Source organism: Pecten maximus, chromosome 16, assembly GCF_902652985.1.
Source record: "Pecten maximus chromosome 16, xPecMax1.1, whole genome shotgun sequence".
Lineage (NCBI taxonomy): Eukaryota > Metazoa > Mollusca > Bivalvia > Pectinida > Pectinidae > Pecten > Pecten maximus.
In genome coordinates, this window is record NC_047030.1 from 2,938,546 (window position 1) to 2,954,320 (window position 15,775).

At 36.0% G+C, this 15,775-nt stretch overlaps 1 protein-coding gene across 2 annotated transcripts; it reads left to right on the forward strand.

Annotated features, from left to right (window-relative positions):
* The first annotated feature begins 6,370 nt into the window (after positions 1 to 6,370).
* On the forward strand, positions 6,371 to 13,969 carry LOC117344463. Of its 2 annotated transcripts, none has more exons than XM_033907208.1 (3): positions 6,371 to 7,294; positions 12,270 to 12,435; positions 13,286 to 13,969. In XM_033907208.1, exons 1-3 carry the CDS (start codon positions 6,950 to 6,952, stop codon positions 13,606 to 13,608), a joined length of 834 nt encoding a protein of 277 aa, XP_033763099.1. In that variant the 5' UTR covers positions 6,371 to 6,949; the 3' UTR covers positions 13,609 to 13,969. The 2 variants fall into 2 exon arrangements, 1 of the variants encoding a protein (XP_033763099.1); XR_004536195.1 differs by lacking the exon at positions 6,371 to 7,294 and adding an exon at positions 9,729 to 9,902.
* The last annotated feature ends 1,806 nt before the right edge of the window (positions 13,970 to 15,775 follow it).

Consider the following 15,775-nt stretch of genomic DNA (forward strand, 5'->3'; position numbering starts at 1 on the left):
AATGCGAAATACATACATATATGAAATGATTAAAGACACATCAAAACCAACAAAGACACAAAAACAAACATTTGATTATACACAAATAACAACTTTTTCGTAAAGTTATTTAGAAAATAACTAATCTCTCATTACAATGATATGAATAATTTGCGATATAATCCTGCATGTAACATTGGATGAGTGTTATGACCATGAAGCGTCCATAAGGGCATTACTCAGGAGCATGTATATGATTATATATTTTACAAATTATGTTATATAGTAACACTGTTATAATGTTATGGATGAATATCAAAATAAAATAAATTACATCTTTAACATTCTTGTAGCATTGATAAACGCATGCACACACTCCAACAAATACTGTGCATCTGTAAAATAAGTACTTCCATTTAAAGTCATATCTTGAGTGACAGCCATGTTCATTATTAAACTGTACATCTTGTATAAACTTTTGCCTTTCATCAGTATATAATGGGCATTAAAGAAGAAATGAGAGAACTTTTCTATTTGACATCCACAGATACAATAAGGAAAATCTAGTTAAGTTGGTTGGCACCATTTCTTAACTGACACATTAAAATATTCATTTTACCTATTACCACCATATTCAAATAAAGAGGTACATTTATTTTCTTCTCTGTTTATTTTACTTATATTGTGTAACTCTTTTTAGTTCACCTGAGTAAACTTAGGTGACCATTTCTCATCCGTTTTCATCCGCCGTCATTTGTCGTACGTCGTCCGTCGTGTATCAACTTTTTATGTCACCTGAGACAAAGTCGTCGTCCGTCGTGCGTCCGTAAACAATTTACATTTTCAACTTCTTCTTAAAAACCACTGGAAATATCTTTGGTGAAATATGCACCAGAATTGTTAGTTATAAGGTTCTCATCCCTAGGGCTCTGAGGGGCGGGGCTAAAAGGGGTCAAATGGGCTAAAATTTTAAAAATCTTCTTCTCAAGATCCAGATATGCTGGAAACCAATATTCTTCATAGATGGAAGGGTCTTGGGGTGCTTTATTAAAATTGCGAATTTCATGACCCCCAGATTCCACGTTTGCCCCAGGGGAGGGACAACGTTTATATAGGAAAATGATACTTTTGGGTATATTTAGTTTATTTTCTACTGGAAATCATTCAAACTTGAATGACATTATAACCATGGGATAAGAGTTTCATACTATGATATTTTTGAGAGTATCCCATCCCCGGGGCTTAAGGGGTGTGGTCAATGTAGCTCCAACGAGCTCCATTGGATAGATTTCCGTTTATCTTTCTTTAAGATAATAAAGATATACATTTACTTCCATGTAATACGAAATATTAGCAAGCTGTGTGGAATTTTCACATTTCTAGTATCGTGAAATAGTAACAGTCCTAAGTAACCATTTGTATCGACGGGTCGAGCACAGGGCGCCTGAGTACAAATCTTGCGCTCTACCAATTGGATCCGAGCGGCAGAATGGTGGCTATCGCAGTTGAATGTCATTTTTGCATGAACGTAATTTTCAGTAGGGTGTCAAATAAGAATTTTTAGGTTTTAGGACAATTCAGAGACATAAAAAAGCACATGGTTTTGGCACATTTCCAACCCAAGGTCCATATACATTGTATACATGTAATAAAATCGGAAATTATTTTATTCAATCTTCAGATGCTTTGTGCAACAATGGTTTTGGTAACAAGATATGACTTCCTGAATAACAGCTTGGTTGTCTATTATGACGTCATACATATTTTTATGGTAGTCTGTTCAATTATGGCCAGTACACGATATAGCCAAAACCATTTGGAAACGTGTATAATTATCTCCAAAACCAATATTAAAGTTCTCATGCTTTACTGATCAAAAGTGTTTCCAATTTCCAATTTTATGATTTTCTATGTATACATGTATATATCGGATGTTCGATAAGGACGAGGGACATTAATATTGTCCAAGTCCGATTTTTATGAGTGTCGGGGAGGACTAATGAACGGGATTAGGTGAATTTGGGTTTCAAAGTGGAGGGGATAGGAGACAAATATCCATGCACATGGGAAACGGAGTTCTTTAATGTACGGCTTTAATAAATAAGCCAAGTTTAAGTGCTATATTGTAAACAGACCTAGAGTATGACCGCTTTAGCCAAAACCATTTGTAACTGTCACAGGGGTTTGGCAAGGACCTTTGTCATCTATATATAGAAATGTAGGAAGAGGTACCAAAGTCGAGGGATCAACTATTTCATAGATAAACACATCTTAATGATTTTGGTTCCTGCATATCCCGTTTGGTAACGGTAGGGACTTAGCTAATATAGCACTTGGTAAATAAGTTATTGGTTTGAATGAATAATTACAAGTCTACATTATTGTTTGAATATTACAGGACTAAAAAAAAACACATTTTAAGTTCATTACATTTGTACTTTAGGTCAGAGCAACTATTCCCTGTCAGCCATGCGTAATAATATCAGTGTAAAGCCCGAGACGTTTCCGATTTTATTACATGTATACAATGTATATGGACCGTGGGTTGGAAATGTGCCAAAACCATGTGCTTTTTTATGTCTCTGAATTGTCCTTAAACCTAAAAATTCTTATTTGAATATTTCGTATTACATGGAAGTAAATGTATCTCTTTATTATCTTACAGAAAGATGAACGGAAATCACTACAATGGAGCTCGTTGGAGCTACATTGACCACACCCCTTAGTCCCCGGGGATGGGATACTGTCAAAAATGTCATAGTATAAAACTCTTATCTCATGGTTATAATGTCATTTAAGTTTGAATGATTTCCAGTAGAAAATAAACTAAATATACCCAAAAGTATCATTTTCCTATCTAAACGTTGTCCCTCCCCTGGGGCAAACGTGGAGCCCGGGGGTCATGAAAATCACAATTTTGATAAAGCACCCCAAGACCCTTCCATCTATGAAGAGTATTGGTTTCCAGCATATCTGGATCTGGAGAAGAAGATTTTTAAAATTTTAGCCCATTTGACCCCTTTTAGCCCCGCCCCTCAGAGCCCCTGGGATGAGAACCTTATAATTAACAAATCTGGTGCATATTTCACCAAAGATAGTTCCTGCAAAATTTCATTGAAATTGAATCAGTGGTTTTTGAGAAGAAGTTGAAAATGTAAATTGTTTACGGACGCACGACGGACGACGACTTTGTCTCAGGTGACATAAAAAGTTGATAAACGACGGACGATGGACGACGAACGACAAATGACGACGGATGAAAACAGATGAGAAATGGTCACCTAAGTTTACTCCGGTGAACTAAAAAGAATTACACAATATTAGTAAAATAAACAGAGAAGAAAATAAATGTACCTCTATATTTGGATATAGTGGTAATAGGTAAAATGAGTATTTTATTGTGTCAGTTAAGAAATGGTGCCAACCAACTTAACTAGATTTTCCTTATTGTATCTGTGGATGTCAAATAGAAAAGTTTCTCTCATTTCTTCTTTAATGCCCATTATATACTGATGAAAGGCAAAAGTTTATACAACCTTACAGTTTAATAATGAACATGGCTGTCACTCAAGATATGACTTTAAATGGAAGTACTTATTTTACAGATGCACAGAATGAGTATTTGTTGGAGTGTGTGCATGAGTTTATCAATCCTACAAGAAGGTTAAAGATTTTAAAATGTTATTCATGCAATTTATTTTGTCCGATTGCAATGAAATTTGGTATGTAACAGGTACATCATGGGACATCCGTTACTTTCGTAACCTCACTTTAGGAGGCCGCGGTGGCTGAGTGGTTAAGGTGTACCGACACTTTATCACTAGCCCTCCACCACTGGGTTGCGAGGTCGAATCCTAGGTGGGACAGTTGCCAGGTACTGACCGTAGGCCGGTGGTTTTTCTCCGGGTACTCCGGCTTTCCTTTATTCACCTCCAAAACTTGGCATGTCCTTAAATTACCTTGGCTGTTAATAGGACGTTAAACAAAAACAAACCAAACGTCACTTTCACTTTTTTTTAACAAAGTGGCAACCATTTCCTGATTTCTCATTGTTCCTAATTAAAATATTGTCCTATTTTAATGACATTTGATTTGTATGTACTTTCGTAGCCTGATTTTCACATTTTAACAAACTGGTCACCATTTTCTGGCATCTGATTGGTCCAAATTAAGATAGTGTCCGATTTTAATGACATTTGGTTTGTAGGTCCATCACGGGACATTGGCAACTCTTGTAACCTCGCTTTCACATTATAACAAAATGGCCACCAATTACTGGCCTCTGATTGGTCCAAATTAAAGTATTGTCAGATTGTAATGAAATTCGATATCTAGGTACATCATGGATGTAACCTCAATTTCACGTTTTAACAAAATGGCCACCATGCATCAACTGAGCTCTGATTGGTTCAAATTTAGATATTGTCCGATCTTGATGAAATTAGATATGTAGGTACATGATGGGACACCAGTCACTCTTGTAACCTCACTTTCACATTTAAACAAAATGGCCGCCATTTCCTTACATCTGATTGGTCCGGATTTAGATATCGTCCGAATTTGATGAAATTTGATATGTAAGTACATCAAGGACACCGGTTCCTGTCGTAGCCTCACTTTCACGCTTTAAACAAAATGGCCACCAATTTCTTGCCTCTGATTGGTGGAAATTTAGATATAGTTCGATTTTAATTTAATTTGGTAAAAGGAGGCATTAGGGGACTGCAAGTTCAACTGTATGGGTATTTTTTGTCTTATGAACCACACAGTCTTTTTATTGGTCGAAACTTAGATATTGAGCGGTTTTGATGAAAACTGCTGAAACAGAGTTATCGCCCCTCACTACGCTTCATTCTTTCTGTGACATCCTTCAGGTGTCACCTCACTAGTATGAGTATGGGATGTATGTTTTTAAGTATGCATATGTCTACCCTGACCGGCCCCGTGGGGCTGAGGTTTGATGACACAAGTACCCCCATATGGGGAGCCTGAAGTTGGTTCCTAGTTCCGTTTATCTTAAACGGAACTCGGAACTGGGACCAAAACCCGTAAAGCTTATACATAGTAGTTCCGTTTTTCTTAAACGGAACTCGGAACTGGGACCGAAACCCGTAAAGCTTATACATAGTAGTTCCTTTTTTTTCTTAAACGGAACTCGGAACTGGGACCAAAACCCGTAAAGCTACTACATAGTAGTTCCGTCTTTTTCTTAAACGGAACTCGGAACTCGGAACCAACTTCAGGCGCCCAAGATATGTGCTACAATTTCTCAGCTTTCCGAGAAACACAAACTAACACTGCCCCTAGAACAAAATACTCAAGTCTAAAATGTGTGCTAGCTATTAGATAAGGCAGTTTTATTGCTTTGACAATATAAACAATATTTTGTTTTTCATATTTTATAAACAAAAATTTAACTATAGTTATGACCCATGCCCGACCCCATGCCCGACCCCATGTCCGACCCCATGTCTGACCCCATGTCTGACCCCATGTATGACCCCATGCCCGACCCCATGCCCGACCCCATGTCCGACCCCATGCCCGACCCCATGTCCGACCCCATGTCTGACCCCATGCCCGACCCCATGTCCGACCCCATGCCCGACCCCATGCCCGACTCCATGCCCGACCCCATGCCGTTTTTTAAATGGCTGTGTCTAGATCTGTGACATCCGCATTGCGTGGCTCTTACTATGACGTTGAACCCGAATCAATCAAATGCGAAAAATAAATATATGATTTCATCAGGGACAACATAACTGAGAAATTAATTGCAAAATTAATCCCAATATCGTCATTACTGATTCCTGAATGATCTATATCATTTAATTTACCCTGCTGTAAATGTATTACTCTACGACTCCCTTGTTATGTAATCACTGTTTGCACAAAGTTATTGAATCAGCTGAACTACTGTTTTCATGAAAGGACGGAAAGAGGAACAATTTAAAAGTATATCAGATATCGAATCGTATCTCATCATACCACGCCACATCATTTATAAACACGGAACAAATAATTCATTTTGATTAGCTCGAAACAATATATAGGCCTAGTCCGTTGAGTGAGGAATTGCCCGTCAGAACAGTGGACATAGACGGATTGTCTACACCCAACAGATTAAACTACATTGAGTCAACCTACACGACACATTCATCGATGAATTGATTCAATCATGGTTGTCACATAGGGACTCTCTGAATCCCATAGTGTTGGTGCCATTGACAATTCATAATTGATACGTTATAATCGTTGAGGAGACAGACGTACGAGGAGCGGTATCCATTACTCCATTAGTTGTCAGTCGTCATTAACTCTGCTTTATTAGGAGATATTTATTTAGACTTTTGTCATCGATATAGCTTCTGATAGTATTGACACACTAATGGACACACCGCATCTTTTTATTGAAGGAGTATATGCATATCGTGTCGCTTTAAAATGGTCAGAGCGAGAAATTATTTAAACTGTATAGTGTAATAGTTAAGATGTCCTGACTGAGGGAATATCTGGGTTTTATTTCACAAGTGAGTATTTAACAAGCTTTATAAACCAGTCGGTGCAAATATTGCGATTGTGAAAGAAAATTTGAGGACAACGTGTTTTGATTTCATTCACAAATGGAGAACTCACCTGTAGCTCACAGCTAAATTCGAATCTCATCCCGACGAAACATTTAGTAGGTATTTGCATACGCAAATCAGCATAGTGTACGACACATCTCTATGGATTACATAAATTGACCTTTGTCTGAACAAAATTAAGGGATTGCTTAACCAGCCAGAACGGGATTTAACGCATACCAATAAATGAATGCAAATAATGTTAAAACATTCAGAAATGGGATAATTTGGTGGTGAAAACGGTGTCTAGATTGATTGAGAAGATTCATATTCAGAAGCAATACTAGTTGTATAGAGACTGCCGGGATTATCTTGTAAAATTTCTAACCAATATCCGAATAACAATGGCAATGACGATTGGTTTTTTCAAGATTACCATTGTTATGTTCTGTTGCGTGATAAACAATACGAACATTGCATCTGCCAATTGTTCTTCGACACCAGTACATCTGGCCAGGTTTGCACAGAAAAATAAGACTCTAAACGGATATACATATCGGCAAGTTAGCCATATTCTCAACGTCCATTTATGCGCCGAGCAATGTCTTCTCCATCGAATGTGCCGCTCAATCAACTACAACCGTGACCTTGACCTTTGCGATTTGAACTCTGAAGACCATCTCAGCAAACCGCAGTCGTTGTCCCTATCCGTGACGTCACACTACTATATCATCGATGGGTGGCCTGAGGTAGGTTCAAGTAGAATATCTAACGAATTGCCTCGAAAACATCACCGACCATTTACTGGCAATTTATGTTTTAATTGAAGTAACACACAAAGAGCGGTTACACATTCACTTTGCTTTTGAATTGACAATGCATTGTAACATAATGTTTTATTGTTTTGAAGTAGTCTAGTGAAAATATGTATGTATTACATCACGTGACTGTCCGGAGAGACATTTTAATACTAGCTTAACAAATCATACCAATACAACCAATTATCGATATTTTAGACGATTTAAACTTAATCAACTTAATGCAGGGTTTTCGTAAGAACCAAACCTGCTGACTCATTGCGTGATTTACTTATTTGAACTTCTGTTTTCTAATGTTTCTAAACAATATAACAGTATTCTTCTTCCAAATGCTCTCATTTCAATTCAATTCAATTTTATTCCAGGGGCCTAACAGCCCAAAGGTTTACATAGTTAATTGATATTAATGAACATGTTGTAATAAACATAATTTCACATTTGTAGAGTGATCGATTGCGACGTAAACACAATTTTAAATATATGTTCTTATTAATTATTCAAGTATTCATTGAGTCAAAGTATTACACAAATATTGTGAAAGACACCGATATGTATACTTTGCATATAGATAGATATTGATGTGTACAGTCTGCAGTACTTGTTGTTCCGACTGGAATAAACATTACATCAATACATCTCAATAGAAATGAAATATAATATTTGAAACGAACACAACAAGTATTTACTTATAATGCTTCTGACCTTCGTTTATATGCAAAATGAATAAATTTTCCAAGATTACTTAACTCTTTGACATTTTTCACACTCATGAGTTGAATAAGTTTAAAAACGCTAGGTCTACGATAATAGTATGGTTTCAAATATTTAGTACGTAAGTCTATGTAAAAAGAACATTTTAAAATAAAATGGAACTCATCCTCAATATCAATATTATTGCATAATGTACATCTCCTATTTTCTCTTGTTACATTCCTGTATCTTCTACTCTCTATATTTAGTTGATGTGACGATAATCTAATTTTTGATATGCACTTCTTGTATCGGTGATCGATAGGTTTCTTTAAATAAAACTGCAAGCCAAAATTGTCTATCAAATCTCTCCCACATTACCTGATTTTTACATGTGCTCTCCAACATTACCTGATTTTACCTGTGCTCTCCAACATTACCTGATTTTACCTGTGCTCTCCATGATTACCTGATTTTACCTGTGCTCTCCAACTTTGCCTGTTTTTACCTGTGCTCTCCAACTTTACCTGATTTTACCTGTGCTCTCCAACATTACCTGATTTTACATGTGCTCTCTAGCACATTACCTGATTTTACCTGTGCTCTCCATGATTACCTGATTTTACCTGTGCTCTCCAACTTTACCTGATTTTACCTGTGCTCTCCAACATTACCTGATTTTTACATGTGTTCTCTAGCACTACCTGATCCTTATCTTTACTTCAGAGCTAACCAACCATACATGTGTAACTAGCGTTGTAGTAGTGGATAATGGGTCCATTGACATTGTGGTTACCATAATAAGCACTTACAAATGAATACGACTGTGGCGGTCAATTCAGTGAATAATTTCAATCAGTATGCTAAACGATATAAAATACACGCCACTCTGTTCTCTATCAGACATTTCCGTAAACTGTCGGAACACCTGGACCTTGTCAATGAAACATAAGACGCTTTCTCTGTCGGAACACTTGAGCACGTATTCCACTCGGAACACCTCGGCCAAATATCAATTAATGAGAATAAGATGATTCCATGTCTAGAATTATTCATGTGAAATTGATCGTTTTGTTTTGTTGTTGTGAATAGATCATCCATAAAGCGGTCATCTAGTAAGCGGTCACTAAGTAAGTTACTTTGATAAAATTGGTATCACAAAACGGTTGAGAAATGTATTTAACATTCTATATACATGTTAGTCTATACATGTCAGACTAAGAAACTACATCATACATTTTTTGTATGCTCAGTGAAAATCGAATTTGGTCGAATATCAGTATCAATAATATCAATCTATTTAGAGGGAAACATTTAAACAGTTTCCGCTACTTCCCCTATTGAGCCCCTCTATCCTCGGGGATACCATGTTCTTATTTTATACAACATTTAAATCAGACCATCAGGGTAACATCGTACATGCTGCTCTCTCGGCTGGGCGTTAAAGCTGATGGCAAGATCTGATGACGTGGGCTATCACGTGTACAGTGTGACACTGCAGTGTGATGTCATTATGAAGGTGTCCGTCAGTTGCCCATCAAACGTGGACAATGTCCTTTAAACGAGATTATGGCGTGATTACAAAACCAGCCCAAACCCCGTACGAAAACTATGACGCTATCAAAATGACCACTGTGTGTTTCATTACTCTCCACGTGACCTTGCTGTCGTTATAACGTAACCCTCCAAACAAACTGTCTCCTTGTACTTCACATTAAGCCATTGTGAAAAGTAATGATGAAGCGTTGGGACTGGTGTTATATTCCACAGGGATATGTGTGGAGGTATTACATTTATAGAAGTGTGGTAGAGCGAGCGATTTGTTCATCCCACCACCGGCACCATAAATGTGAGTAATGTTAACACTAATGACAATATCGAGTGAAATGAACCTAAGATAGGGTTTAATAATTTATAAAACGTTTATTGATTTGTCTACTGTACAAAATCACTGATATATGTAACGATGAAGATACACTTTGATAATTCATTGGCAATATCACCTGGGAATAAGACCATGCACGTAAATGACAAAGGTTAACCACGGTTAATGTAGCTTTAGATGGCATTAAAAAATGAACTCAGGTTATCAAGTATTGTTTTCAGCCGAGGTAGGCCGTATTGCCCCGAGGCCGAATGTTGATACAGCTGACCAAGACGTTATCACTTGGCCAATATTGACAAGGCTACTTAATGATCTTATTATTAATCAACTAACCCATTTATATGTAAATATACTTATCCAAGTTTTACTAATGTCATAATATCGTTCGTCCTGTCTGAAATAGTGTTCTGGTCACATCCTCGTCGAGTACACAATCTTACTTCTGAATTATCACATGTATATCTATTTACTGTTTTTCAAAGAACTGCAGTAAATTAGTTTTCTTGTCTATTTCTTACAGTGGAAACTCCACCTAAATTATTAATTCATCGATTGTGTTGCCTTGGAAATCCGCCATCTTGTTTTTACCAACTTTTCCAGTATTGGCAAATGTTTTCATTGCTAACGGAGTTTTTAGGTCACCTGAGACAAAGTCTCAAGTGACCTATTCTTATCGCCTTTTGTCCGTCGTCGTCCGTCGTCCGTCGTGCGGTGTGTGTCCGGCGTCGTCCGTCCGTAAACAATTTAAATTTTCAACTTCTTCTCCAAAACCACTGAACCAAATTCAATGAAATTTGGCAGGGAGCTTCTATGGCTAAAGGTCAACCAAAATTGTGAATTATATGGTCCCTATCCTCCAGGGGCCTGAGGGGCGGGGCCAAAAATGGTCAAATTGACTGAAATTTCAAAAATCTTCCTCTCTACTCTCAGATATGGTAGAATCAAATACTCTTCATAGATGGAAGGGTCTTAAGGTGCTTAACCAAAATTGTGAATTTCATGACCCTGGGGTCTCATGTTTGCGTCTGGGGAGGGGGTAAACTTTACTATAGTTCATAAAGGGGAATTTTTGACTATAGCTGTTATTTGTTTAATTTTTATTGGAATTCATTCTAACTTTGTTAACATTATCAGCTTGGGATGACAGTTTGATGGTATGTACATGTTTGCCCTGACTGACCCCCAGGGGCTGATGGGTGGGAGGGGGGGGGGGGGGGGGGGGGGGCAAAAAGGGTCAAATTAACTGAAATTTTAAATATCTTCTTCTTACAACCCAAATAAGGTCGAATTAAATCCTCTTCACAGATGGAAGGGTCTTAAGGTGCTTTACCATAATTGTGAATTTCCTAGCCCTGGGGTCTCATGTTTGCCCCATGGGTAGGGATAAACCTCAATATAGTTGTAGGGAAATCACATTTTTGACTATCATTTGTTTTATTTGTTTTGAAATCATTCTAAATTTGTTAACATTATCAGCATGGGATGACTGCTTAATGGTATGCAAATGTTGGCTCTGACTGATCCCTTAGACTGATGGGTCAGGCCAAAAAGTGTCAATTAAATTTACTGAAATATTTCAAAAATCAGGTGACCGTTAAGGCCCATGGGCCTTTTGTTTTTTTTTATATTGGCGTGTTTTTGTTAGATATGGTATGGGTAAAAGGGACAATATTGAGGTTAATATTTCCATAGTGAATTGATAATACACAGTATTGTATCATTGGTAAACTGGGAAACGAGACTGGTCATCAGGCTATTCCATCAACCTGCCTTGCTACATCGCTAAATTAACGTGTGCTGATGCAGGCTGGACGCACCCAAGGTGATCCTCGTGGTACAAAGAGGAAACCAGCCTTCTACAACTTCCATTGTCTTTTATATGTTCGTACAAAGAGCTTGTTTAAGCTAACAGCAAATCAAGAAGCTATTCCATTTGATTTAATTCAGATCTTTCGTTTTCTTTGTTTTGTTAAATGGATCTGACTAGGTACCGTTGTAATCGCCCTTCCGAATACTTTTCACAACAAGCATAGATTTTGTATCATAGACCAATATAATTGGCGTTTAATCAAGGAGCTATGCTACATTTTACAATCAGTTAATTTTTTGTTTGAGGTTGGGATATTTTCTTTTTACCAAAGCCTTTACTTATTTTGTTTTTGTTTTTGGTGTCATAAATGGCTTCAATTGTCGTAAACGAATGCAAAACTTCAGCGACAACAGTTAAACAGATAGTCCTTACGGGCGAGTTTGGGCAACGCTATAATATATTGCCATATATGATTTAATAAACCATTTTACTACATGGCTTCCTTTTTAATTTCGTTTCAGTTTTTCCTGGGTGGATGCCAAAATCACACGTGCTCTGAAACGCACGTGTGCGTGGTTCTATTCCAAGGACTAAGCCCCACATACACCTGTATAAAATATGACCTTACCTCTACCACTCCAGTGGCATATACGATTGGGTGTACCAATGTATTTCCGGCGATAACAGGTAGGTTGTGGTGCCTATAGTGACATGTTATAAATACCTGGTCAACATTTTGTATGGCAGTAACCATAACTTCACTATAATAATTATTATCTACTGGTCAACCCCCCCTTTTTTTTTTTTTAATTCTATATATCTAAATAATAAGAATTTCATTAATTCTATATTGATACTAGCAACTTTCAAAGCAAACTGAGATTAATACGGTAATTAATCATAGCCCTTTCGTCCTTCGGGACTCTTCAGTGATGTTAGGGACATCATACAACTGTTCAGTCCTTCTAGGACTAGTAAGTGATGTTAAGGATATCACAGAGCTGTTTCATTTTTTCTAGGACATTAGTGATGTTAGAGACATCGTACAGTTGTTTCGTCCTTCTATGATTCGTCAGTGATGTTAGGGACATCACACAGCTGTTCGTCCTTCTAGGACTCGTCAGTGATGTTAGGGACATCACACAGCTGTTCGTCCTTCTAGGACTAGTCAGTGATGTTAGGGACATCACACAGCTGTTCGTCCTTCTAGGACTTGTCAGTGATGTTAGAGACATCATACAGCTGATACGTCCTTCTAGGACTCGTCAGCGATGTTAGGGACTCAGCAGAGATAAATAAGTTCTTAAATGTTAGGTAAACCGGTGAATCTACAAAATGCCAACTCGGTGAAATTGCGCGAAGGACCCATTGTCTCCATATGCAGCTTGATATCACAAGGAGGTAGAATACGTATTAGGCACTAACACGTGATTTATTTTCCCAATCTTAGACCTGCAGGGTATATTTGTGCTCAACGAAACTGATCATGCCATTACCAAATAAAAACTGATACATATTGTCTTTTTTTTTTTTGCAGAAGTGGTTGTCAATTCCGTAACCGTGAGGTTTTCTCCTATGGCCTGCGTGTATTCGCCGGGAATAACGCTTACAACATTTCTCCACAGCTACCGGGACAGCACACTTGATTGGTTCAATTTCAGGCCGGTAATAGAGGGCTGTGCAGGCCTGGCTCATACCAGCTCGTTTAAATATTTTGGAATCGAGTTTTTTGGGGAGTGCTGGGCAGATACAGCTTTCGTAGAGGCGTCCCATACTAAAATACCTGCTGATGAATGTCACGCAAAAACTTATCTTCAAGCAGGAATTGCGAATGTTATTTGCGTGTATGAAATTTTGTAATTTCTAATGTTGATTGCAAGGTCAAGAAGGTCATTCATAATGGCACCACCAATGTGTTACGTCAGTAGAAAAGGACATTTTGAAGTCGGTTCGCAAAAATTCCCAACGGCAATGCTACAATTTCTGTGGGTGGCCCCGCCTTCCCTGGTCAACATCTTCATAAATGGATCCTATATATAGGTACACGCGCAGTGGTTGCTGGGACTGTCGTTTGTCAATCAATGTATTAGCTCTACCACAATTTGACACAGGCATACGTTTATTTTGTTGTCCGTTATAATAATGCCAGTGCACCGTAAATCACGTGAACATTTATCATGTTACTTGTAAGCAGATTAAAATAAATCATTCTCAAACAATAGTTGATCATTCTGGACTACATACGAAATATTTTACCCGGTATTATTATGCATGCCGACGATACTGTACTAGTATAGTTATAACAATCGTATTGAAGTATAGTTATTATAACAATCGTATTGTAGTATAGTTATTATAACAATCGTATTCTAGTATTGTTATAACAATCGTATTCTAGTATAGTTATAACAATCGTATTCTAGTATAGTTATAACAATCGTATTGTAGTATAGTTATAACAATCGTATTCTAGTATAGTTATAACAATCGTATTCTAGTATAGTTATTATAACAATCGTATTCTAGTATAGTTATTATAACAATCGTATTCTAGTATAGTTATAACAATCGTATTCTAGTATAGTTATAACAATCGTATTCTAGTATAGTTATAACAATCGTATTGTAGTATAGTTATTATAACAATCGTATTCTAGTATTGTTATAACAATCGTATTCTAGTATAGTTATAACAATCGTATTCTAGTATAGTTATTATAACAATCGTATTCTAGTATAGTTATTATAACAATCGTATACTAGTATAGTTATAACAATCGTATTCTAGTATAGTTATTATAACAATCGTATTCTAGTATAGTTATAACAATCGTATTCTAGTATAGTTATTATAACAATCGTATTCTAGTATTGTTATAACAATCGTATTCTAGTATAGTTATAACAATCGTATTCTAGTATAGTTATAACAATCATATTCTAGTATAGTTATTATAACAATCGTATTCTAGTATAGTTATAACAATCGTATTGTAGTATAGTTATAACAATCATATTCTAGTATAGTTATTATAACAATCGTATTCTAGTATAGTTATAACAATCGTATTGTAGTATAGTTATAACAATCGTATTGTAGTATAGTTATAACAATCGTATTGTAGTATAGTTATTATAACAATCGTATTCTAGTATAGTTATAACAATCGTATTCTAGTATAGTTGTTATAACAATCGTATTCTAGTATAGTTATAACAATAGTATTCTAGTATAGTTATAACAATCGTATTCTAGTAAAGTTATTATAACAATCGTATTCTAGTAAAGTTATAACAATAGTATTCTAGTATAGTTATAACAATCGTATTGTAGTATAGTTATTATAACAATCGTATTCTAGTATAGTTATTATAACAATCGTATTCTAGTATTGTTATTATAACAATCGTATTGTAGTATAGTTATAACAATCATATTCTAGTATAGTTATAACAATCGTATTCTAGTATAGTTATAACAATCGTATTCTGGTATAGTTATAACAATCGTATTCTAGTATAGTTGTTATAACAATAGTATTCTAGTATAGTTATAACAATCGTATTCTAGTATAGTTATTATAACAATCGTATTCTAGTAAAGTTATAACAATAGTATTCTAGTATAGTTATAACAATCGTATTGTAGTATAGTTATTATAACAATCGTATTCTAGTATAGTTATTATAACAATCGTATTCTAGTATTGTTATTATAACAATCGTATTGTAGTATAGTTATAACAATCATATTCTAGTATAGTTATAACAATCGTATTCTAGTATAGTTATAACAATCGTATTCTGGTATAGTTATAACAATCGTATTCTAGTATAGTTGTTATAACAATAGTATTCTAGTATAGTTATAACAATCGTATTCTAGTATAGTTATTATAACAATCGTATTCTAGTATAGTTATAACAATCGTATTCTAGTATAGTTATAACAATCGTATTCTAGTATAGTTATTATAACAATCGTATTCTAGTATAGTTATAACAATCGTATTCTAGTATAGTTATA